The 26,955-nt window shown below is 39.9% G+C and overlaps 1 protein-coding gene across 3 annotated transcripts in view; it reads right to left on the reverse strand.

Annotated features, from left to right (window-relative positions):
• PPARGC1A (PPARG coactivator 1 alpha) overlaps positions 1–26,955 on the reverse strand; it is a 634,502-nt gene that overhangs the window by 278,092 nt on the left and 329,455 nt on the right. For 2 of the 3 annotated variants that reach the window (XM_073891485.1, XM_073891486.1), the window contains exon 2: positions 22,680–22,847. The exons of the other annotated variant lie outside the window; for it this stretch is intronic. In XM_073891485.1, coding sequence (XP_073747586.1) covers positions 22,680–22,748 — 69 coding nt within the window. In that variant the 5' untranslated portion in view covers positions 22,749–22,847. The remainder of the gene's footprint in view (positions 1–22,679; positions 22,848–26,955) is intronic. 3 annotated transcript variants of the gene reach the window in all.

Consider the following 26,955-nt stretch of genomic DNA (forward strand, 5'->3'; position numbering starts at 1 on the left):
TGAAAGTTTACAAGTGCCTTTAGATCCCAAGCCCTATAAACTCTAAACCAGAGGCAAGCTGCATGGCTGAACAGAAGGAACAAAGCATCTGGAGTCCAGTTTATCTCTGAGCCATAGCTCCACAACTTTCTACCTGTGTGACTTCCCTGAGTTCACTTTGCCATCCGAACCAGAGTTTTTGTAAGGAAGAAACGTGTCCTCTTGAAGGCACACCATTAGTATATGGTACTACTGTCACAAACAGGGCCAGAAATCAATCAAAAGTATAGGGATTAGAAATGTGAATTAGACTAAGTACAAATGAGGGATATCAGTGACCAGTGAGGGATGTAACTGACACTCCTCGCTGAGTGCACTTCTGGGGTTTGCTGGTAAAGTAGAGCCCCTCTGACATATGGGAGGAAGCCAGAACCCAAAGTACAGGAGGCAAGGTTTCCCCACCAGTGAGCACCTACACAGAGCTATCCGAATGCAGAATGCACTTCAGAACAGCAAAAATCTTTAGAAGTGCTATACCTTTGGCATGATGGCAAACCTGTTCAGCAAATGGTCCATACAATGCAGTAAAGCACCCTCTTTGTTTTATCCACTGGAGTGCTTTGTGGATCAGGAAATGGGCTATTAGAGTGAAAAGATTACACACAGACCTTACTCTGTCTTCTGTCAAGACGGCTGGTCTATGGAAAACAAAGCAAAACAGAGAGTACTTAGATTCCAGAAACCACAAAATTAGGGAGGAAGAAAAGGGGCAGTTCCCTTGTACTTGTTTGCTGGGACAGCAGAATCATTTCTTAAGTAATAGACCCTAACCCTTTGTTTGGCTAGCCCAGTGGTGAGCAAACTATGACCCGTGGGCCAAATCCAGCCACCCGCCTGGTTCTGTGCCTCCCATGCGCAAAGCATGGTTTTCCAATTTTTAAGTGGTTGAAAACAATATTAAAAGAATAATAATTTTCTGTGACATATGAAAAGGATATAAAACTCAAGTTTCTGTGACCATAAATAAAGTTTCCTTAGACCACAGCTATGAGCATTTGTTTACATGTTGTCTGTGGTCATTTCTGTGCTCCCACAGCAGAGTTGAATAATTGCAACAGAGACCTTATGGCCAGCAGAGCCCAAAATATTTACCCTCTGGTCCTTTACAGGAATAATTTTGCCAACCCCTTGTGTCTAGGCCAATTATGTTTTCTTTCAGTGTGTGAAACTGACCTAACTGGCTTTGCAGCTCCCTGGTCAAACTCCTTCTGACCTTAAGACTAGATTTCAAGTGTGTCGGCCTCTGTTAAAGATGCTTCCTAGAATTCCAGAACACTTGCCTCTGATTTACCATCATCACCTCCACGTACATACACAGCTCCCCCCACCACACACACACCCCAGACTCCACTTTTTATTTCCTCAATCTTTGTATTCGCCGAGTTCTGCTGTCTTGCTATTACATTATCTTCCATAATTCCTCAACCATCAATACTCTGTTTCCACACCTTTCCACACCTTCCACACTTGAAGGAGCCATCAAGTATAGAAAGACATTACTAGAACTCAATATTAATATTGGAAAGCTCCTACCAATTATACTTTCTAATGTTACATAGTTCTCTGTATCAATAATGCTTTATTTTTCCTGTTCCGATTTACCTATTTCTTTTTTTTCTGCCAAACTGGGTCAATTTGATTTTTTATGATTTTTTACAGGTACGTTATAATCTGCAGGAGTCTCTAAACGACAAATGCATCATTGCCATTACATTCACATTACCATTTTAGAATCATCTATCTGTCTAAAGAAGAGACTTAGTTTATGAGAGCCCTGTTGAGGACATGCTTAAATGGTATCCAAACATGTCCTGAGCAGCAGTATGGTAGAGAGGAAAGGGCATCAGACCCAAGTTTTATTTTGTAGAGTGTCATAAACTAACTGTTTGACCTTGGACAAGTCACGGCACCCTCTCGACTGTCTTCATTTACAATTATATTGAGCTCGTTTAGATCACGAGGAGCTTTTCCATCCTCACATACCCTAATTCTCTGAAGACAGCTCACTCGTCGATTCTAATTAGTTATTTTGCATCATGACAACTGGAAGAATTAGATGGCAGTATTTGGTCAGAGTATTTAAATTTTTGTTTTGTTTTGTTCTGGCCTGGGAATCAGTGAGGGATAATACTATCTGCCCCTAAGAAATAGAGCTCAAAGTGGGGAGAAGTGGGCCAATTGGTTTTCATTAAAAGTCCTTTTGAACCATTTGACGTTTTTAAGGAACTATCATAAGCACATATAATTTTGATTTTTTTTTAATTTTTAATTGAAGTTAGAGGGGGCTTTAGATTACTTCCAACTGATATCTTGATTGACAGGTCTAGATCTATTATTGAATTTTAGCCATGCTCATTGATTTTATATGCATTTTCCAAGGGTCACTGAGAGGACCACGTGGGGCTGAATGACCCTGAAGTCTCATCCAATGCCAGATTCCATACCTCCATCTCCTTTCTATTCTCTCATTTTCTCTCTGAACAATTCTCAGCTCACGAGCAGTCTCCTCGCTGGGAACCAGGCAGATGGAAAGTTTCAACTTTCAAAGTTCATTTATGTTTGAGTCCCCCCAGAAAAAAAATTAATGAGATTAAAATAAAAATCTTTTATTTCTCCAAAACCTCAAAAAATCAGATCTTGTATGAGATTTATCCCTCTAGGCTAAAATAAAGCATTAGAGGTTTTTGTTAAGGGAAACATTTCCTCCAGCTGAAAGGAAACAGAGCTGTAACGGAAATAGGAATGCAGGCTTTGCAATTCCCACCGTCTAATATAACATTAGAATTCTGCATTTGCGAACTGCTCCAGTTTTATGTACATATATTATTCAACGACAATAGAGTTTCTTTAGCTTTATAGACTTTTCCACTAATTTAATTGGTGATATAATTACTTGCTCTTATAAATCTGAAAATTAGGAATTCAAACACACGCACACACAAAAAGAAACTTGATTCTTACTGGCTTAGCCATTTTCCCCAGGACACTGATATCCCTTCAGTGGTGACTCCAGGCCCTGTGCACCCATGATCAAAGATTTCTAAACAACCCTTCTCAAAACGCACATGCAGACCTCTCCAGGCCACCCTCAAGCAGCCTGAACGTTTTGCACCATGACTGCCTGAAAGACCCTGGTATTTTACAAGGCTGAGGGTGACTCGGCCTAGCTCAGAGAAGCTGGAACAGTCGGTGACTCCTGGAAGGGCCCATTGGTACTAGGGGGACAATACCAGGTAGAAACATCAGTACCACACAGCCACACAGTGTATCACAGGTCCAAGGGAGACTTGCTAAAGGAAAGTCACAGGGTGGAAGTTCCTTAGAGCACTCAGAGTCCGAATGACTGATTTGCTCTAAGTCACAAATTTAAGTCCAGCTACAGGTGCATGGAAGAGATGTATGACAAAAGCTGCAAGGACAGAATGGAGGTCCAGGTGTCTTTCAAAATGTTCCCTGATGTCTTCTTTCATTCAATACAGAAAGGCAATCAGAAGGCTTTCAGTTTTTTTAGAGAAACAGGTTTCAGAGTATTCTTGTGAACGGTAGACTTTATCCATAACAAAAATGGAGAGATGTATGTATGTGTGTGTGTCTTTATGTGTGAGGGAGGTGGGTTGAATGCTCACAGGAGTCAAGAAAAACATCAAGCCTGGAGGGATCTTAGGCTCACAAGCATTGTTCTTATTTCTGCCTTTCCTTCTCCTGAACTCCGACCCCTCCCTTCCATCACCCCCATTCCTGCAAGTCCAAACTTCCAGCAGGTGAAATCAATCTCAGGAGAAAAGAGCCAACATGCCCCGAGCACCTACTACATGCAGGCTCTTTGGGGGTGGCAGTGATAGGAAGATGATGCTGGAGATGATGTGATTTTCTTATTCCACACAACAGCCCTATGAGGCAGCTACTGTTATTGTCAGCATTTCAGAGATGGGGAAACACAGAGGGCAGCACGAAGAGTTTGAGTAATTGTCAAGTTTTCACAGCTTCTAAGAGGTAGAGCCAGGATTTGGATTCTTCAGTGTACTGATTAGCATTCAACTGGCCTCTCTTTACAGGCAGTCAGGAGGAATTGCTGGCCAGTTGTGGGTCTCTGTTTGGAGACTGTGGCTCTGTTGGGGTGCAGGAGAGAGGGCAGGGAAGAGCTGTGATATCTTCAGACCCCTTGGTGGCTCCTGTGGGTATCCAGCACCACACCTGAAGAGAGACACAGAGGATGCCCAGGAGGATCTGGGTCCCCCTGCATGGAGGCTTCCACAGAAGCAAATCATTACTGGAAGGAAAAAGGGATTGGCCCAGCAAACACTGGGAAGGGAGGATGCCAGTATAGAGGATTTCTAGTAACCGGGAGATATCTGGAAGAGAAAGGAATTTACTTTCCTCTCCCATGGAGGAAGAAAGACGATAGCCTTTGGGGCCAGGGAGCCCTGAGAAGACTGCCTGCTGCTACCTGTAGGAGCGTGGGCACCCTGCAGAGAACCCACCTCTCCATCCTTCCATTTCCTCATCTGTGAATGGCAATAATTACAGATTTACAGCTGCAGGTTGGCAGTGAGAATGAAATGTAAGCTATCACGTGGGCAGCATATTAGCTAAGCTGCCTTCTCCCTAGAGTTTTCTTCTTTTTTACCACCTTTCTCCATGGACACCATGTCTTCCACATGACCCTTTTCCTTTTTAACGTCCCCGAATCTTCCTCCTGTGAGATCAGCCTTTCATTCCTTCACAGAATTCTCTGGAATTTGGATGAAGTGTTCTCCCTGGGGTAACTCCCACTGACTGAAAATATTTGCCGGGTGCCCAAATGGTTGCCCAAATATGTGAACCATAAGCATGAACAGAGTACTATGAATGGGGAGCTCCCACCTTCCCTAAGCAGCAGAGAGTGTTCCCCTAAAAGCAGAAGGAAGGAAGATCCTCCCGGTACCCCTCATAGATTCCAGCTTTTTGTTCCAGAGATACCTAGACATCCCCTCTCTTCCCTTCAAGCCCCAGAAGCCAAGGAGCAGTCCCAGGTGAGAGAGAAATGCAGCATTTCCCTAGGGGGAAAGACACTCACCAGTCTGTAGAAACCTTCAGGTTTACAGAAGCCCGTCTCCACCTCATGTATTGGAGAACAGAGCTTATCATCCAACAATAAATACAGTATGTTTTGAAAATACTCTTGTACCACAACTGGTGTGTTTCTTAAAAACAAGAAAATTGCCAAATGGGCTTCACACTACAGACCAAGCTAGCTAGTGGTCCATTCTGCTTCCTTGTAAAAATGTGTGATTAACAGTCCTTTCCATCACGGACACCTCTAAAGGCAGGGATTAAGACCAAGCATCCCATTTTGGCTTAACAACTTCTCAGAACTGTCACCCATGGAATTGTTCAATAATTCTTGAACCTACTTTCATATTCTGAGATGTCCCTTGAAATACCCTGTGGATAACTGGGAAAAATAACAAACCTTGTAATATATTACTACTACTACTAGCAGAACTACTGTTCTGAATGCTTCAATTGTTAAATACCACCGTCAGAGGCAGGGCCAGATTTAACCCACACTAGTGGTTGCTGAGACACCTGTTAGACCTAAAATTGGCACCATACCATCTTGACTAGTTTCCCTACATATCTCCCTGTTCCTCTCACATTTTTATGTCATAGGTCCCAACAGCCATGTAATGTAATGTTAACATTACAAATATGTTCAAAAGGTACAATATTTGTAGCAGGTTATAGGGTTCAACTGTTCCCCCTGCTCTCTACCCCACAACCATGCTTCCACTGCTGCTACAACCATTAACATGTCTAAAGCTCTTCCATGAGCAAAGTACTATGTACATCCCTTCAAATTCATTATCTGATTTAACCCTATGAGATGCCTACTATTTTTATACCCATTTTGCAGATAAGAAGACCAAAGCTTGGACAGATGAAGCAGTTCACCCAAGATCAGACAACTTGTCAGTGGATGAGTCAGCCCTCAAACCCAGACCCAGAGTAACAACAAAGCCAGCCCACTTGAATCACCATTTATGTATAAATTCTGCCTCTTCTTACAAAATAGTTTCCTCAACAGCACAATTCCTGCCTCCTAGAATGAAACTCACATGGGGTTTTTATTATGTAATAAAAATCACTGATTACCTATTTTAATTCAATACAAGTTTACAGAGATAGAAACTTCTATTGACTCATCCAACTTGGAGGTGTAGGAAAAGCCAAGAAAAGGCAGAGGATATTTTTTTGACAGATCTTTCTGCCATAGTTCGGCACCAACCCTGGGGGATCAAGACAACTAGATTCTAGTTCTGGGTCTACCATGAGCTTCCTGTGAAACCTTGAACAAATCATCCAACACCCAGACTCATTTCCCTTCTTGTAAATTATAATAGTCCATCTAACCACATTGTTGCATCAGATCTTATCTACTGGCTTGCAGATATGAAAGGGGAGGATGAGGTCTTACACCACTCCTACTCTCCCACATGCATGTCCTCTCCCTTCATTCTTCCAAAGAGAATTATTTCCAAGTTTTTGTTAAATAATGTTTCTGTTATTATAATTATTTAAGTTTTGTTCATTGCAGAGCTATGTAATGTCTCATAACTAATTTTAAAATTTTTTTTCATACATACTTTTTTGTTTTCCCTGGAACTTAAAAACTTGTCTTAATCTTTTATTTACTTTATTTTTGATTCAATGACAAACTATGTCAGAGCTAAAAAATACTTCTTAATACATTCAATAAAGCTGAAAAATACCTCTCAATATGTTCATATCAGACAACTGTTCAGTTCCATTCTTTCCAAGAGACGTCCCTCTGGGAGTGCTTAATCCTTGTGCTGTAATTTGGACTTGCTTCTCTTCAGGCATCCAGCATAGCTGACATCCTAGAGCTTTCTTTTGCCATCATGCCAGGAATATGTGTTGCCTCTCTTTGGGTTTGGACCTCTTATTTCCTGGGACCCATATCTTCTTTCTTGATTTATTCTCTTATTTTTCTGGAGCACATTCTTTAGTAACTTTCTGAGAATTTGTAAAGACCTCATAATCTGAAAATATGTTACTCTCCTCCAAATTTGATCAACTTTACATTCATCATTCTAGGTGATCCTGTGAGATGCCTACTATTTTTATTCCCAGGTCAGTGAGAGGCAGTGGAAGGATATTGACTTCTAGGTTGAGAATCTGTCAACATTTTGAATATAACACCCAATCTCATCTAGGTTCAAGGGGCGTTTTCTAATTTGATTCTCAATCCTTTGTGCATGGACTTCTTTCCCTCTGGAATCATTCAATAAGTTTATTACAAATGTTCTGAAATATTCCAATGATGTATCCAAGTGTGTGTATATTGGTGTCTGCGTCTGTGTGTGTCTGTGTGTGTTTCACTCATTATTCTGGGATTAAGTGAGTAAACCCTTCTATCTGTAAACTTATGCCTTTCATTTGATCTGGTATTTCTTTTTGAAATTCCTATTATTTGGATGTTCGACTTCCTAGGTTGGTCCTCAAATTTTCTTGTTTTTTTTTTTTTTTCTTTCCTATTTTCTATCTGTCTTTTTAACCTAATTCCTCAGGGATTTTTCTCAAATGTGTTTCCCAACTCTTCAGTTTAATTTCAGCTTTTGTATTTTTAATTTCCAAGAGCCAATTCTGATTTTCTGAATGTTTCTTCCCACAGTGGTCCACTGTTGTATCATGAATGCAATATATTGTCTTACTTCCCAAAATAAATTAGAGTTTTTTTAATGTGATTTTTCCCTGTTCTGCATTGCCTTAATCTACTCCAAGTACTTTTCGTTTTGTTTTAGTCTCTCTCTTTCATATTAGAGGTCTTCTCGTAATATCTGGTCATCTGTTCCACTTAAGAGTAAACCATTCAAGGCTGACTGGAAGTTCCAGGACTATGAGAAGGAGTTACAAGTGGTGGGCTTTACTGCAATGTGGCATGAAGAAGAGTTGGCCTTTTCATAGGAGGCCTTTTCTATTGGACTGGACCCTGGACTTTTCTCATTCCCCAGATAGGACTCCTTTGCTCTCCTCTCTGGCAAACAATATGGCAAGTTGCCAACACTCTGGAAAAGAGGAGAGAATTGGGGTCTCACTGTTTAGTACGCAAACTTTCACTTAAAATGTCCTTATTTTCATTATTGTATATTACCAGTTCCTCCATGGTGCTTGATTGTCCCCAAATCCAGATCTTTTCTGGCTCAACTTTGTTAGGTATGAACTGTTTCTGCCTTGGACCACCGGGAGAAGGGACCTGGTCTCTCCACTGTTTTCTGCATACTTTCTACTTACTTATCTATTCTCTATTCCACCCCACACCCTCACCTTCTAAGATACCTGGCACATCCACTTCCTGGGCATTTCCTGAATCTGGCAGTGCAAAACAACCTGCTTTTTGTTGATTCCTACCTTTACAAGCTTCACTATTATTTTAATGTTGTGCCAAGTCAGTTACAATTTGTTTATTCTCTTTTGAGTTTTCACAGTGTAGTTGACATTTCTTCACCAATGTCATCTCCTCTATCATTCTTTTTGTCCTATGGGTTTTAAACTTTTTAAAAGTTTTTTGATGTCTTACCTGTCTTTTGTTGGTTTAATCTGAAGTACCCTATTTAATCTAAAGTACATTTTCCATTATTTTCACTTAATATTATATCAAAAGCATTCTCTCCTACATTAAATATTGAAAACACCATTTTTGATGGCTGTATCATAGTGCACCTAACCATTAACCTATAATTGGAAATTTACAATGAGTCAAACTTGTTTACAAACAACATCAAAATAAAAATATTTTTACAAGAAGTTTTTTTTAAGATTTTATTTATTTGACAGGGAGAGAGAGACAGCGAGAGAGAGAGAGAGAGTACAAGCAGGGGCAGCGGCAGGCAGAGGGAGGTGAGAAGCAGGCTCCCCGCTGATCAAGGAGCCCGATGGAGGGCTCGATCCCAGGATCATGACTTGAGCCAAAGGCAGCCGCTTAACCAAACGAGCCACCCAGGTGTCCCTACAAGAAGTTTTATATTTGTCTCTGATAACTTCCTTAAGATCTAGTTCTAAAATCATATCCAATCAAGTTTTAAATTTTTTTAAACTATTAATGCATGTTATCTAGTTAATTTCCAGAAAGTTGGTAATAATTTATACTTTCTCCTAAAAAAGCAGAGGCAATAGCTGCATAGGATTCATCTCATTATCACCAACATGACTACTTCTCAAAATCTTTACCGCTTGTGTTTCATTATTGTTTTGATTTCAATTTCTATGCTTACAAAACTACAGTTTTTTTCATGTATTTATTGATAATATGTATCTCCTATTAATTGCTTATGGACCAAATTCATTTTTTTCTAGTGGAATATTAAGTTATTTCTTATTTGTATGAACTCTCAGTTTGTTAAGATATCAAGCTTTTTAGGCCAGATTTGTTGAATTCTTTCTTACTTTATTATTTGTTGGGTTTTTATTTGTTTATTACATTTCTGACAGAGAATTTTTTAATTTTCACATAATCAAAATTATCACATTTTTCCTTTGTGTTTAGAAAGCTATCCCATTCCAAGATTAGGTAAATATTACCCTATATTTTCCTCTGTCATTTATATGTTTTGGATTTTTTACATTTTACTCTTTCTCTGTGGAATTAAATTTGTAGTGTTTTCTCCCAGTCAATCAGATGACTCAATACCATTTACTCATAATTGTTAGGTCCTCAATGAATAGGTAATGTAACCTTGACCACATCCACATCCTAAACTCTTACTTTTACTAGATTCTGTTTCTGGTTTACTTTAACCCCATTTGTCTGTTGATTCTTCCTCCAGAACATGCTGTTTTAATTACCATAACTGTATAGTACATTACAATGTCTTCTAGAGAAAAGCCTGCTTTACTACTGGTCTTCCTAAAGAGTTTTTAAACTTTCATTCTATTTATTGTTCAAGATGAACTTTAGAACCCTTGGCCAAGTTTCCAGAAAACAATAGCAGCAATATGATTTTGATTAAAATTACATTGAATATGTACATTCGAGAAGAATTAAAATGTGGACAGTATTGATGCCTCCTTTCTAGGAAGATGATACCTTTTTCCATACATCCAAGTTTTCTTTTATGTCTCCTGTTGGTTTTATTGTTTTCTTCATACAGAATGTGCATTATCACTCAGTAAGTTTATTCTTAGATCATTTATATTTTAATACCATATTGAATGATTTTTATCTTCATATTTTCTAACTGGTTATCACCACTATGCCAGAAAGTTGTTAATTTTTGTATATTTGTTTTATATTGAATCAACTAATTCAACTCTCATTTTTCTAACAGTTTTTTAGTTTTTCTAAATATCTTTGCTTTACTATGTAAACAATAATTTTAACTGATATGATAATTTTTTATCTTTTTCTATATTTTACTTCTTAGTAGGTTGGCATGAATGGGATCATGAACAGCATTGTCATGATTCTGGTCTTAATATAAATACCTTTATAATAATAATAATAATTGCTAAGTTTTACTGAGTGCTTTTGATATGGTAGCCACTTTGCCAAAGGATTTGGGTAAATTACTTCCTTTAATTTTCCTAATTATTGTAGGAAAAAAGTTACTATTGTAATTCTATTTTAAAGGTGATGAAATGAAAAAAAAATATAAAGGTGATGAAATGGAGGCTCTACAGCAGAAATATATCCAAGGTTAGCCAACTAGTCAATAGCAAAGCAGGATTCAACCTCACTTTGGTTTGACTTTAGAGCTCAAGCTTATAAATAATATAACTAATATTACATTCTAGAATGTTAAGTAAGTGTGAGTTGATAAGCATTTAAAAGATTTTTTATTATACTTTTGGTTGAGAAAGGAGATGGGAGAGAAAAGAGTAGGCTGACTCTAGGCAAATGAAACACAGACATGAAGAGTACATTAATGATGCAGGAAAAGTACAGCATAAGATGCTTCTCCATAGTTCTTCAAGCCGTGTGTGAACACCGAGATCAATTACTAAGGAAAATAATCTATTTCAAAGACCGAGGCATCTAAGGGGTTATTATTATTCCCACACAAATAGCAAAGCTGTGTCATGTGACCTCTTGGTCATTTCAATTTCCAAAAATTTCTCAAGAAAATATTTTGGTCTCATTAATTCAGATTTTTGATTCACTGAAATTTGATTCAGCCAAAAGGTGGGGTGGAGGTGATTCATGCTATTTAAGTCACATCTTGGCAAGAAGCTGAGTTGCGGGAGATGGTGTGCCTCCTTTTCCAGTGTGAAAAAAAAGAAATTCAGCAATGCTGAAAATAAAGTCTCTTAGAGTGTTACACAAAATTATGTATTTCTGCAGCATACCCTGGGTTACTGACTGTGTAATAGCCCTGCTGGACTCCCACCCCTGCATGAAGCCCATGCCTGAAGCATTATGATCAGCATGGAGAAACATGAACATCTTGCTTTTTCGCCAGACAATTTCATTGTTGGTGTTAGGGAGCGAAGCTCTTCCTCAGAAACAGTTACATAAAAGTTTTTAGCTTTAAATGTCACACTTTTTTAGAAAGGGGACAATTGATTGGGGCTAATTAGGTATGAATTTAAGAATGCAATTTTTGACAAGTTTCAGGAAAGCATACCCTTGACCAGTGAACAGAGAGGCAGCTTGATCTGAGTGAACAAGCACAGGATTGCACTTCGTACTCAGGTTCTAGTCCTGGTCCTGTTGGGCACGGCTCTTAACCTATCAGCCCTCAGTTTATTCATTTGACAGTTGGTAATAATAACATTGCTGCCATTTCCTTCATAGGGCTTCTAGGAGATTGAAAAAGGAGTATAAGTGGAAAAGTGCCTTTGAAAACTGAAATACAATTGACATGTGTAAGGAAAGATACAACAGTTTCTAGGAGGCTCTCCCTAAAGAGCAGTCATATTTATTGCTCACCCAAAGTCCTCTGAAAAAGACAAATAGTCATCAACAGTAATAGAGTTCTGCAGAGCCAGCCTGTTTCCATTTCAATTCAAAGCCCTTGAGGCAGCAAACTTTCAATCCAGGCACTACCCCCGAGTCTCCAGTAAATTTGTCTGTTTCCCCAATACATGTGGTAAACACTTGAACAGAAGCATCAGACTATGCCTGATCATATTATCCTATCAGGCAGTGATAATCACAATTTAAAGGCGAAAGGAGAAATGACCTATTGTACATGGACTTTCTGAGAGGCCTTGGAGAGAGATGCCATGTGATCCCAGGACCACTTGGTAACTCAAGCTCTGGGTCACCACATGGCTCCTTCTTCCCCTCAGTCCCTTCAGCCAGTCATTTCTTTATACACTGTACAGTGGCTCTGTGTACTGGGGACTGAGCTTAAATTGAGCTTGAGACAGGGGCCATGGAATGATTGAGTAGTGAATTAGATAGAAAATTGTGGCTTTTGCGCCCTAAGTGAGAGAATCACTGCATTCAACCAGCTGCTACAACTTGAGTATTTCTCACTTCTTTTGACATTTTTTCAACAGGGGAACTTGATGTAAAACATATTTGTCTCTTTAGATGCTCAAGAGCTGCCTTTTTTTCCCTCAACCTTCTTTTAAAATCTGCCCTCCACATTGTGAACGTTCTTTAGCCATTGTCAGCATAGACTGTGACCTGTGTAAGTCCCTGCTCAAGAAGGAGTTCAAGAAGGGAAAAATGTAAATCTTAAATTCACTCCAGGCTCACCAAGCCCCAATCAAAATAATCAGCCAGGAACGTGACATACAGGAGTATAAGAAACTGAATGTAAAAGGCAACGACACCACAGGGAGGATTTGTTTCTCATATTGGTTTGGGGGGTTTTACACAAAACTATTCCCTTCCCAAGAGGTGCTCAAAATTGAGTCAAATTTGAAAACTGTAAAAAAATCCCTGAATTCATTTATTTGCATTTGTTCATTCATGCATAAACACAATTGGCTGTCCGAGACCAGGCAAACAAGGGCACTGGTTATACACAGCAAACTTTATTTCAACACACATGACTTAAGCCTGCTCCATGCCTGGTACTATGCTAGGACCTGAGAGAAAAAAGGAAATGAATAAGATTCAGGTTCTGGCCTCCAGGGACTGACACATAACTCTGATCCAAGACAGAGTAAGAAAACTACTAGACGAGAAACATGAAATGCTTTGGCAGCCTCCCTGACTGATCCACAGCTTTTAAAAAATAAAGCTTCATGAGCATGGGTTAGGTTAAGGATAAGATAGCCAAAGCCTCCAACCCCATTCACGATTTGATGCCACCCAGATGGAAGACGCTCTTCCCAGCCTCATAGCCTGCCATGCCCATGACACAACTAGCCACTCACCGTTTTTCAAACATGTGCCAACATTTACTCTTTCAGTTCTTTGTTCACAAGGCTCTGTCTGACTAGAATGCCTTTTCACCCTCTTCACCACCTAGAAATCCCTTACTCTTCCCCTAAGATCCAACTCAGTGATCTGCAAGGTGAAAATGAACAATGAGATGTCATCCCAAGGTCTCTCCCAGCCTATAAGTCAATGATATGTGAATTTAAGAAGTATATCAAACAGTTTACCTTCCTTGAACCATGAAGTCATTCCTGATACCCTGAGTCACAATTCCTCTTGGTCCTCTGAACTTCCATCGCACATGCTGCTAAAGTACTGAACATACCAAATTGTAATTAGATGCTTATTTATTAGTTTATCCTTCCAACTAGACTGGGTACAGCTCAAGGGCAGGGTCTGCATCTTATTTAATTTTTATTTTATATAATCAACAGTTACATGGCCATAACTATGTGCCAACCACTATTCCAAGTGTATTGCATGTATTTATCTATTTAATCCTCACAAAAACCCTATGAGATAGATACCACCATTATCTCATCTTGCCCATGAGGGAACTGAGACATAGAGTTGAAACAACATGCCCAAGGTCATACAGCCGGTAAGCGGTGATCCATGATATGAACCTGGCTCTTAAGTGCTACATTATGCTGTTTTTACTTATCTTTGTACCCTCAGTGCTTTGCCCAGAGGTCTAGTATTTAAAATGTGGAGCTCAATAAATGTGTCTTAGCTGACTAAATGAATGAGCAGATGATCACTACTGGTTAGCCCTAGCTGGATTTTCTTGAAAATTTCTAGGCTATAGAAGTTAAGGGTAATAAGCAGACTTGGAGAAGGTTCAGAGAAACTCAAGAAGATGGAAATGAAGAATTATACCTAAGGATTTAGGTTGCTTAGCTTTGAGAAGCAAAAGCTGAGGGCTGCTTTCATAATTATCTTCAGGGCCAGGAAGGTTGATTCCTGAGGACAGTGACTGAGTTGTTTTTCTCCACCTCCAGGAAGGATGAAGAAGCAGAACTGGTCCTAAGCTGCAAAGGGTGCCATTTAAATCCACCCCAAGGAAGAATTTCCTTAACCTAAGAATTGTTTGTTAGACCTAAGAATGAGCTATGGAGAGAAGCTGTATAAGGTCATCTATCTTCAACCCTTGGACTTGCTTCTGCTCAGAGTGAAGAGCATGTAGGGTGGAAACAAACAACGACAGGTTACCCCAGGCTCTCTTCTAACTTTATGAAGCTATGATATTTGAATCTAAGAAATACATCAAACACTTTACTTTCCTGGACCAAAATGAATGAATGAATGAGTGAATGAGTCCCACATAATTTAAAAAGCAACAACAAAAAACTACAACCAGCAAGGAAAGGAGTCTTCTTAAACATACCATTGTGTCAGAAATGTAACAATGAAGAAGAAAAGGAACTTGTTTTCTAACTAACTAAACTCTTACATGGTCTATGTTCAAATGTTTCTTGCTAGGTCCATTGCACCTTTGACATAAAGTTAGAACTGGTCAGTCTACAACCTCAGATGCCAACTTTGACCCAACAACACCATTTAATCACCTGATAGATTACTTTGGTATCTTGAAGCAGATTTCTCTAAACAAGAAGTAAACTCAAAATGTGAGTCACTATTCCATTTTGATCCCAATGTAAGGTGCCTCAAACATTAAAAAAATGAATCCTTTCCTGAGAACAGAAAACACCATCAAACCTATTTATTTTCTTTCCTACATGGAAACCAAAACGCAAATAGTAATGGAATTTGAAGGGAATTGGAAGAGGAAGAGAGTACACAAAATTATTTCTGTATTTGGCATTATTTCAATGACACAATTCTGCTTTATTTTCAATTAGTGGAAATAAAATCTTACATTCATGTGATGCTTTACAGCAGACAAAGTTCTTTCAAACACACAGTATTTCACTGAATTTTTACCGGGGAGGTAGATCTTTTGCTTCCCATCTTATGGAGAACAAAACAGCTCAGAGAGGGAGGGACTTGCCTGAAGCTACACATCTAGGACCAGTAGACCTTCCCTAGTTAGACCTCCAGCTTCCAGGCCTACCATTTCCCATACATCATAGCCTATTGGACACAGAACTGATGAGTACTGGGCAAGACTTGTTAGAAGCCTCCTTCACCATGTGCAACCTTTTTGGGAGCAATGGAGTTGGCCTGCACCACGTTGAGAAACTCAGCTAATCCAATAACCTTGGGAGACCTGTTGAACTCAGAAAGAGACAAGTACAAGAGACTGTTCTCTCTGCCTCATGTAAAGCATATCCACCATTAGTGAAGTAGGAGAGCCGGGATTCTGATTTTAACTCAGCCTTTTACTGCTCAAAAATTATGTTCCACCTCAGACTTCAAGGTATATTACAAAGCTGCAATCATCAAGACAGTATGGTAATGTCACAAAGACAGAAACATAGATCAGTGGAACAGAATAGAGAGCCCAGAAATGGACCCTCAACTCTATGGTCAACTAATCTTCAACAAAGCAGGAAGAATATCCAATGGAAAAATAGACAGCCTCTTCAACAAATGGTGTTGGGAAAATTTGACAGCCACACACAGAAGAATGAAACTGGACCACGTTCTTACACCATACACAAAAATAAACTCAAAATGGATGAAAGACCTAAATGTGAGTCAGGAATCCATCAAATTCCAAGAGGAAAATACAGGCAGCAACCTTTTTAACCTCGGCCACAGCAACTTCCTGCTAGACACGTCTCCAAAGGCAAGGGAAACAAAAGCAAAAATGAGCTATCAGGACTTCATCAGAATTAAAAGCTTTTGCACAGCAAAGGAAACAGTTAACAAAACTAAAAGGCAACCTACAGAATGGGAGAAGATATTTGCAAATGACTTATCAGATAAAGGGCGAGTATCCAAAATCTATAAAGAACTTATCAAGCTCAACACCCAAAAAAACCAAAAAATCCAGTCAAGAAATGGGCAGAAGGGGCACCTGGGTGGCTCAGTCGTTAAGCGTCCACCTTCGGTTCAGGTCATGATCCCAGGATCCTGGGATCGAGCCCTGCATCGGGCTCCCTGCTCAGCGGGAAGCCTGCTTCTCCCTCTTCTACTCCCCCTGCTTGTGTTCCCTCTCTCGCTGTGTCTCTCTCTCTGTCAAATAAATAAATAAAATCTTAAAAAAAAAAAAAAAAGAAATGGGCAGAAGACATCAACAAACATTTCTCCAAAGAGGACATACAAATGGTCAACAGACACATGAAAAAATGCTCAACGTCACTCAGCATCAGGGAAATACAAATCAAAACCACAATGAGATATTACCTCACACCAGTTAGAATGACTAAAATTAACAACACAGGAAACAACAGATGTTGGCAAGAATGTGGAGAAAGGGGAACACTCTTACACATTGATGGCAATGCAAACTGGTGCAGCTACTCTGGAAAACAGTATGAAGTTTCCTCAAAAAGTTAAAAATAGAACTACCCTACATCCCAGCAATTGCACTATTAGGTATTTATCCAAAGGGGCACCTGCACCCCAATGTTTATAGCAACAATGTCCACAATAGTCAAAATATGGAAAGAGCCCATATGTCCATCGACAGATGGATGGATAAAGAAGGTGTGGTACATATATATGCAATGGAATATTATTCAACCATCAAAAAGGATGAAATCTTGCCATTTGCAATGACATGGATGGAACCAGAATGTATTATGCTAAGTGAAATAAGTCAGTCAGAGAAAGACAAATACCATATGATTTCACTCATATGGAATTTAAGAAACAAAACAGATGAACATAGGGGAAGGAAAGGAAAAATAAAATAAGATGAAAACAGAGAGGGAGGCAAACCATAACAGACTCTTAACTATAGGAAACAAATTGAGGGTTGCTGGAGGGGAGGTGGGTAGGAGGATGGGGTGCTTGGGTGATGCGCATTAAGGAGGGCACTTGATATAATGAGCACTGGGTTGTAACACTTAAATTCTACCCTTGAAACTAATAATACAGTGTATGTTAACCTGGCCCAAATGCCATCTACTCTGTAAAATCATCCCCGCCCCCCGCACCATGTGGTTAGACATAATCCTACGGTGCTTACAAACCCTGGACCCAGTCTGCTTTGGCCCAGGCCCCATGTACTAATTAAGTGCTCTTAACCTCTCTGAAACTTCCTCATCTATAAAATGAAGATAGTACTCATATCTCCCTAATGCCACAATAAGGATTCTATGAGTTAATATAAGGAAAATGCTTAAAACAGCTCTTGACACAAAGTAAGCTCTTGATCAGTGTATTCCTGATATTATTACCTTCTGTGAGATTTCTGAGCCCTCACAGGGTTTTGTTTATCCTCTAAAATACTATATTACTCATATATATTATAACTCTTCTCCACTATTTTGTTAGTTATTATCCACCCCATCATAAGCCCAGAGACCATCTTCTCTCTGGTAATCTCTTTTCAGATAATGCCACCCAGATCCACCTAGACACCCTAAAGAAAAACCTGGGGGCCATTTGACTCTTTCCATATCCTCAACCCCTACATCAATCAATCACCAAATCCTGAGGTTCGTATCTTTTAGAGATTTCTGAATTCCTCCTCCATCTCATCTTGTTTCCATAATCCAACCAGCCCTTACTAAAACAGTGAAGCAGCTTCTTAACTGGGTTTCTGGCCTCTACTCTTACCATACCCCAATTTATCCTCCACACTAAAATCAGAATGATCTTTCTTTAAAAAAAAAAAAATGATCCTTACGTCATACCTCTGCTTCAAATCTATCCATGGCTCCCCACTGCCATTTGAAGCTGTTTGGTCTGGCCACATAGGACCTTTCTACTCTCTCCCTCTTTAGACTCATCTCCCACCACTCCTTCCTCACCTTGAAAGACTAGAACCTAGGACAACTGGCTGCTTAACACCTACCTTAGAGTCTCTCCCATTCCTGTCTCTGACCTGTTCTCTCTCGGTCTGAATGCTCTTCCCAGTTCTTTGTCTGGCTTAAAGCCTTCTCTTTGTTTAATTAGCTCCAGTATTACCTCCTCCATGGGGCTATTCTTCAGTGTTTCCATGATACAGAGCATTTTATGGTTATTCTATAATTATAACCACCTGCTGCACTTGCCCCACCATGACCTCAAGTTCAAGGGCACTGCCTTTAGCCACTTTCTCATCCACTTAACTGTGGATATGCTTTGCACATAGTAGGTATTCAAAGAAACACTGAATAGCTGAACATATTACATAGACAACAGGTAGACAGTAGCTGACACATACAGTGTGCGCTGTGGGTCACTTAACAGTACTTACCGAAGTGCTCTTCTAAGCACTTTCCATAAATTAACACATTTATTCCTCACAACAACCCTATATGGTAGCTAGGATAATTATGTCCATTTTACAGGTGAATAGAGGATGAAACTGAAGTACAGAGAGGTTAAAAACTTTACCAGGTTACATAGTTAGACACTGATGACACCAAGTTTAGAATCCAGAAGACTGGCTCTGAATCCCATGTTCTTGACACTTATGCTGTGGCACCTGTCCAGACAGGGATATCATGATAAATAAAGATACCTAAACAGACACAGATAGTATTGTCTAGCTCCAATTTTATGGATGAGAAAGTTGAGACATAGGAAGTTCGTGGAGAAGTGGTCCAGAGAAAAGAAAGCCAAAGCTCAGAATGGTAATCTCTGCCCCTCACTAACCAGCTGTGGGACTCGGGGCAGTCACTCGGCCTCCCTGGGCCTTGGTTCTTCAAGTGCAAAATCAGGGCCAGATCATGTCTCAGTTTTCTTCCAGCTCACATCTGCAATTCCCTCAGTTCAGCAAGCTTCATCGGGGTTGAGTGTGTGCCAGACTCAGTGCTAAGCGCAGAGGCACAGAGGCAAACAAGATGCATCTCTGCCCCAAGAAATTTATCATCTTGTGGGGGAGACAGGCACAGACAGACAGTATTGACAGACAAGTTCAAAATGGCCACACTGCAATCACATCAGTTATTTTAAAGGAAATGACCCCAAGATACAATGTTATCCAGAAACAAGTCTTTTGACCCTCCATAAGGTCTTTCAACTGACAATTGCCCAGAACAAGAAAGTAGCAGCATGTCCCCTCCCACCTTTCCTTCAAGGCCTCACTCAAGCATAATTCCCTCATTTTACAAGTGAAGAAGCAAAGTCTCTGCTTTAAGTTTGCCAGTGGTCAGATGGTTACCTGGTGGCATAAGCCACCGCCACTTCTGTTCCCAAGATTCTCCCATAGCTGGGCTATAAGAGGTAGGAGCATTAACTTTGACACAGCCACTGTTGGTTTTCCAGTATAGGTTATATGCCTAAATGGATTTTCAGATTTACAGTTGATTCTAGAAATTGCATCTACTTCATTTCCAACTCCATGGGTAAGCTGGTTCATTTAAGGCAAACAGCATCCAATTAAAATATATTCTGAAGAAGTGAGTGAGCAAGCCATTTTTGCTCAACTCTTAATTTAAAACACAAACACACAAAAAAACCAAAAATAACAACTATCAGGGGGACTTCTCAAAGACCAAATCCCATCACATCATTGTGAGATGAGATAGTTAAAATATGGACGATCAAAATATAATTTGAAAATACACTCCGAGAGGCAGCCTTGTGTAAGAGCAGAGGCCTGAGAGCCAGTCTCAGTGGATGCACATCTCTTTTCAGCATCTTAGCAGCTGTGTGACCTTAGCCATGTGCCCTAACACCACTGAGTCTCAGTCTCCCCTCCTGTGCAATAGGATCAAATAATATCTATCTGTCAGAGTACTCGTAAGAATTAGAAATGTAACTTTGTGCCTGGTATAGAATAAGGGTTAAAAAATAAACTATTACAAAACATTTTATTAAAGTCTTAATGATTCAGAGATTGATTATTCTATTAGAAGATTGTCATGCTTTCTCCCTTTCTTCCTTTTGCTTCCTGCCTGCCCACGTCACAGCTGCTCATAAACTATTATTCCGTGAGATAAAAAATGAGATAAAATTCAATTCAGATCACACAGCAACAAAAGTGGAATTGGCATTGGAGTCAAACAGGCCTGAACGTGGGCACTGGATGGCTTTTGACAGGTTATATAACCTCCTCGAGTCTTCATTTCTTCATCCATAAAATGGAGGCAATCATATAAACCTTCTAGGCTTCTTACAAAGATATGAACAACCACACACACACACACACACACACACACACACACACACACACACACAAAACCCCTAGCACTGTGACTGGTAAATAGTAGGTAGATAGGAAAGTATTGGATCGTTTCCAGTAAGAAATGTAGTACTTGGCTAAATTAAATCTTCAACATCACTCACAATTTGTTTTAAAAAGCCAACTTCATCACTAGCATGGATGGCTAAAGGAAGTCATTCTCACAAAGCCCTTGCATCTGGTGCCATCAGATTTCATTTCCTCCCCTGGGGACAGCTTGACTGTCAGCAGAAGTGGGGAGACTTTGTGCATATGGGGACCTGGCCTGGCCATACTGACGACTGGAGGGTGGGGGCAGGGGCAATCCTCAAAGAGGGGAGGCAGGTGAAGCTGGAGCTGACACACTTGACATATTTTCCATCCACTGCCATGCATTTCCAAGAGTCAGGAAGACCAAGCCAGAGATTAGGATGTCCTTTTCATAAGCACTACTTCCAATACAGAAGAGCTTCAGTTATCAAATGACAAGGGTTGACCAGCTATACAGGATCACATCTTTGGAAGCAAGTAGCAAAGAGCGTATGTTCATTATTTGCCTTTGAGAAATTACTAAGCTAAAGGTTCATGAATGCTGACATTATAGGACATGTGCTTTTTTACATAAACATTTGGATTTCATGTTTCTAATTTAAATATTTTGTCTACAGAGATCTCTGAGTCATCTGCTCACATCCTTCCTCCTTTAATCCTCCCTTGAGGCAAAGACTATATATATAAAATGCTAACTTTCTAAAGAAAAACACATAAACAAAAGACAAAAACCCTAAAGTCACAACTACCTACCATAAAATATCTGAATATTTGTTTAGACCCCCTGGAGACCCACCACATGATATTCTCAAAGTAGCACACAGAGATTCATTCTGTATCCCTTCCTACTTCCTAAATAATGCTCCCACTCAAAGTGGAAGGACGCCAATTTCATGGCAGGCTGGAGGATGTTTTTTTCGGAAGCTCCTTACTTAACATCACATTGCTTAGAACAGAACATACCTGTCAATATCAGTGCCACATTTCTCTAAAATTTCTCCTGCAGAGGAGAAATTTTATGAAAAGTTTCCCTCTTTTTACAAAAAGAGAGAATTATTTTTTATAATTGATGTTGAAAATCAACTAATTCCTGAATCACCATTTTTTTCTGTGAAACATTCTGCTATAGACAAAATGGATAATCACAGTTTCACTTTATCCAACACCATCCAAAAGAAAGGCTTCATGCATGGAAGTGTTCTTTCTCCATAAGGCAGCGGCATTTAAGAAAAAAAAAAAAGCTCTGGCTTCGCTCTTCAATATTGTTGTCTAATTAAATAGCAATGCAGTGGATGCATAAAAATATGCATTAGAGGTGTGTAATGTGTAATGTGAAGAAGAGTAATCAAAGCCATTCAACAGGATTTAGGAAGGGATTTCAGTTGGCAGCTTACGAGACAGGAGCATATAATTTTGCTAATTTGAAATAGGTATTGTAACGTATAAACATTACTGCTTTGCATATTTTAATGAAAACTGCCTCTACACCAAAATGAATCCTTTAGCTTGAACTCTCTGCATACCACAGAGCTTCTACCTATTATGAGTTCAGCATAAATAAGAAAGGCACGCAAGCTGCATTAAAAGAATGGTCACCTCATTAAAATAGGTTAAAACCAAGCCCCTTATTCCAACCTACTATAACACCATAAAGTAAGTCTGATGACAGGTGTTGTATTAAATTTTTATATTATAATGAACTTGTACTCACACAAACCAAATCTGCACGTTTCCTTTGATATACACCTGCAACTTGTTAATTCAAGGGCCTTTATTAAGAAAGTATAAATTTAGCAACATCTATAGATTTGTAAAACTCTATTAGCTTGCTTGAGAATGTAGAGTAAATTCATTTGGAGTCTTATTTGCATGGTTTACAAAGAGATGGAAATTAATGAGGACTTTTCCCAAATGGATGTACCTGCAAATAATGCAGTTCTGCAAACAGACTGATGTGAATTACCTACACTTGGGCTAAAGAGTGGAGAGAGAGATCTGGGTCCGTCCAGAGCTGAGGACATCACTTACCTGCCAGCTCGCTTCTCGCTGAAGGCCTTTTTTCCAGTCTTCTTCCAGCCTGGGGGAGGTCTCATCCATTGCTGATGCTGCTTGCACAAACTGGATCCGCCAGTGGCTGTTCCTCCCTTTCGTTGCAAGCCTTTACCAAAGCGGCAGCGAGGACAGTTCAGGGGCAGACTGTCATGGAGAAAATGCCAGGCCAGAGGATGAGGGATCGGGCAGGGAGAAGCCACACAGGAATAAATCTGGGATACATGGGGCTACCCTGACAGCTGCCAACTGGCCAGGCAGGAGGCCAGCTCAGCCATTGAGCATCCAGAGATTAGGAAAAACTAAGCTCCAGGGCCAGCGAACAATGGGTCATTCTTATGCTTCTGGCATAAAGGTCAGAGGAGGGAAGTGTGAAGGCATGCTCTCCTAGAAATATGCATTTCTATGTGTGCTCCCATCGTCTCCTCATCCCAACACACACACTCACAAACACACACACACACACACCAGAATTTGCATTGTTCTGCAGGGTTGTATCAATAGGCTGGAATATCACGGAAGTAATAAGCTACTTTACATAGAAGCAACACTTTTCATTTGAACACATCTCCCCCAGCACCATATGAATCACTCAGCAGCCAGTAAACATGAAAAATAGCAAACTCCCTTGGGTGAAAAAGAGACTGATCCCTATAGTTGAATCCTGAGCACCTACAGTCCCTGGTTTCTCCCCATGGGATGTTTTGCCACAGACAATCAACCTTGATCATGGACCTCAACCCTTTTCCCAAATGATTATCCAGAAGGATCAGAGGCTTCAGTTTGGACAGACTCCTCAAAATGTGGGGCTAAACCAAGCCAGATCCAACCAAACTCTGTCCTGCTTCAGTAGTTTCTCACACAAAATGACCCTCTCTCGCTATTCAGAATTGATTACCTATAGTTTTAAGGTGTGTTAGCTGGGGCTACTGTCAATAGCACCTATTTCTTTTCAGTTAGCACAGTGGTTCTCAAACTTGACTGCACAACAGAATCAACTGGAAAGCTTTGTAAAAATACGGTTGCAAGGCTTCATCCCCTTGAGAACCCAGGATTAAAATCACAGAACTCAGTTTTGGGTATCATTTGAGGTTTCTCTAATCTAATCACTCTTCCGATGCTTGAATCCCCATGACCCTGTCAATACCCCTCCAAACAATGCTTAAACCACCATAGATGGCAAACTCACCACCTCTTGAGACTTGAGACAGTCTTGTTCCATGGTTGATAGCTTTGTCCCCAAATAAATCGATATCCTTCCGCTTGTCACTTCCATAGCTGTACTGTTTTTTTTTTTTAATTCCATAAGGAATAAGACTAAAATCTATTCTGTAGGACAACCCTTCAAAGATCCAAGGACAATAGTGGTCCCTGCCTCAAATCTCTGCTGAAGTGTCTCTTTTCCAGGTGAGATGTTGCTAGTTCCTTCAGCAAACTATATGAGAGGCCTTTGGGTAATTTCTCCATCCTGGTTACTGGCCTCAAAATACATTCCACTACCTCTAGTGATAGTGATTGTAATATTCCAGAATCCAGTGTAGTATTTCTGCTATGATCTAGCATTGTACATAGAGCTTAATTATCACATGCCTTATTTGGAAAATCCTCCCAGTAACAACCACCATAATAATAATAATAAGAGCAGCCAGCATTTACTGAGCTTGGACCTAGGTACACAGCACTGTTCCAAGTGTTTCATTAGCCTTACCTCATTCATTCTTTACACAGATTCTATGAAGTCATCATTATGCTCCTGATTTATAGGTGAAGAATTCAAGAAGCAAAGACATCTGCCCAGGTGATGGTCCAGGATTTAACTCAGATCTGGCTGCAGTGTTCTAGATCCCTCCTTCATGCCAGTTCATGCTCTTTTATTTGTGCAGTCTCGGATTGCATTGCCTGTCTTGACAATCACACCTCACTGATATGATGTCACTGCCAATTAGTACATGTAGGTTTGCTCACACCTTCAGATTATAGATGAACATGTTTTTTAGACTAGAAATTGCTATACAAGTCTAACTTGCCATTACTGTCTTTTTAATAATCACAAGACTATACATTGCACCTCATCTCCAGCAAAGCAGATGAATGCAAAATCCTTCCTTTACTTGGTTGGCTTCTCTCTTTAATTGAGAATATTCAGATGCTTCTTCAGAGGTTATCCTGAGGTGTAAAAGGAGACAGGCCAGAGGAACAAGGGTCCAGAATATTTTCCCAGACCCTAGACTCAGTGGCAGCCTCACCAATCATCAGTTCTTCCCCATCTCCTATAAACACTTAGCAAGAGGACCCCATAAGGAGATCTGGGAGCAATCAGTTTTACAATTTGAATCACACCATCTGCAAGGCAGCTCAATTAATTGTTATAGAAGGCAGGACACAAAGTGGTTGACTATAGTCTTTGAAGTCAAACAGAACTAGGTTTGATTAGCAGCCCCATTATTATGTAGCTCTATGTCCCCGGCCAGGTCACCCAACCTCTCTGAACCCTAGTTTCCATGCCTGCAAAAGGGAGGCATTATCATCTCAGTTAGGCATATTATTGTTCATCAATATCTGGTTCTCTTCTATTCCAGTCACACAGCAAGACTGCATTGCCTTAAACCCCTTAAAATTAACCATAACCACATGACTTATTTTTGGCTAATAAAATATGACAAAAAGGATGGGTATCACTTCCCACAGGGATCACTGGCACTTGACTGTCAGCCCACCCTTCCCCATAATGCAGTGATCATGAGGCATGTGTTGATAAGGTGTGCCTTAATACCAAAGCAGACTGGACTGCTGAGCTGACTCATGGAGAACGGTTGCCTTGGAGAGTAACCTGGACCAACAACAGACACTATGGGAACAGGAAATAAACTTTCAGGGTTGTTTGTTCCCTCAGCATAACCTAGCCCACCCTGGCCAATATACCATTCTTGCTATACAGAATTGTTGTAAGAATAACATGAAACAATCCAATTAGAGCATTTATCACAAGCCTTGAGTAAGTCTGCAATATTATTTTAAATAGATTCCACAACAAGCCCAGTCTGCTCTACATATGTCCCTCACACTCCAGTATTTCCCCTTCTTTTACAGTCTGCATTTCTCCTGCTCATAAGTTAGTAGCATTAAGTGTGGTAATTTTCACAGATGACATAGAAATATGAATTTTAAAAAGAAAGGGTAAAAGTGTTCAATAATGCAGTGTCACTCTGTCTCAGAATGCAAACTCAGAATAGCATGACTTTAATGCTACTTATCATTTAGTAAGGAAATTAATGAAAGCAAAATGCAGCATCAAATAATAAACGTAGCTCAGTATAAATTTGCTACTGATAAAGTACATGTCTCCAAAATGTAAACATAATGAGAACATACATGAATAGAGGAGCTTATTAAATAACATGGCTTTTATTCACTATTCTTAAATCAAGCAACTAAAAAAGAATTAGTTCTGTTTCTGTCTTTGTTAAATGTTTTCATTAAAGGAAGTTTTGACTATGAAAATAAAGTATAAGGAAAGTACAGGTAACACTCTGGCCAGATCACAGCACTGACATTTCAAGACACAAACTGCAGCCTGCTCTGGGACACCACTGGGAGAGTCTTTTTTTTTTTTTTTAATGGTTTTCAAATGCAAGTGCTAATAAATCTATGACCATGTTATGCATTATATTGTGTCCTCCCACAGAGATATGTTGGAGTCCCAAGCCTTAGTACCTCAGAATGTGACCTTATTGGACATAGGGCTTTTACAAAGGTGATCAAGCTAAAACAAAGTCATTAGGGTGGACCTTGATCCAACATGACCATGTATCTTTATAAAAAAGGTTGAAATGTAGACACAAAGACACACATGCGGAGAAGCCATGTGAAAATGAAGGCAGAGATACGGCAATACATCTACAAGCCAAGCAACACCAAAGATTGCCAGAAAATCACTATTTTTCCCTCAAGATAAGCAGCTTATTTTTTTATAAAGATTTTATTTATTTATTCATGAGAGACAGAGAGAGAGAGAGAGAGGCAGAGGGAGAAGCAGACTGCCAAGGAGCAGGGAGCCCAATGCGGGACTCGATCCCAGCACCCTGGGATCATGACCTGAGCCGAAGGCAGACGCTTAAACATCTGAGCCACCCAGGCGCCCAAGACAAGCAGCTTATTGAGAATATTCTGACTAGGGGCGCCTGGGTGGCACAGTTGGTTAAGTGTCCGATTCTTGTTTTCAGGTCATGTGGTGATCTCAGGGTTGTGAAATGGA

Source organism: Callorhinus ursinus, unplaced genomic scaffold (genome assembly GCF_003265705.2).
Source record: "Callorhinus ursinus isolate GAN/ISIS: 27379988/994484 unplaced genomic scaffold, GSC_fseal_2.0 scaffold4, whole genome shotgun sequence".
Lineage (NCBI taxonomy): Eukaryota > Metazoa > Chordata > Mammalia > Carnivora > Otariidae > Callorhinus > Callorhinus ursinus.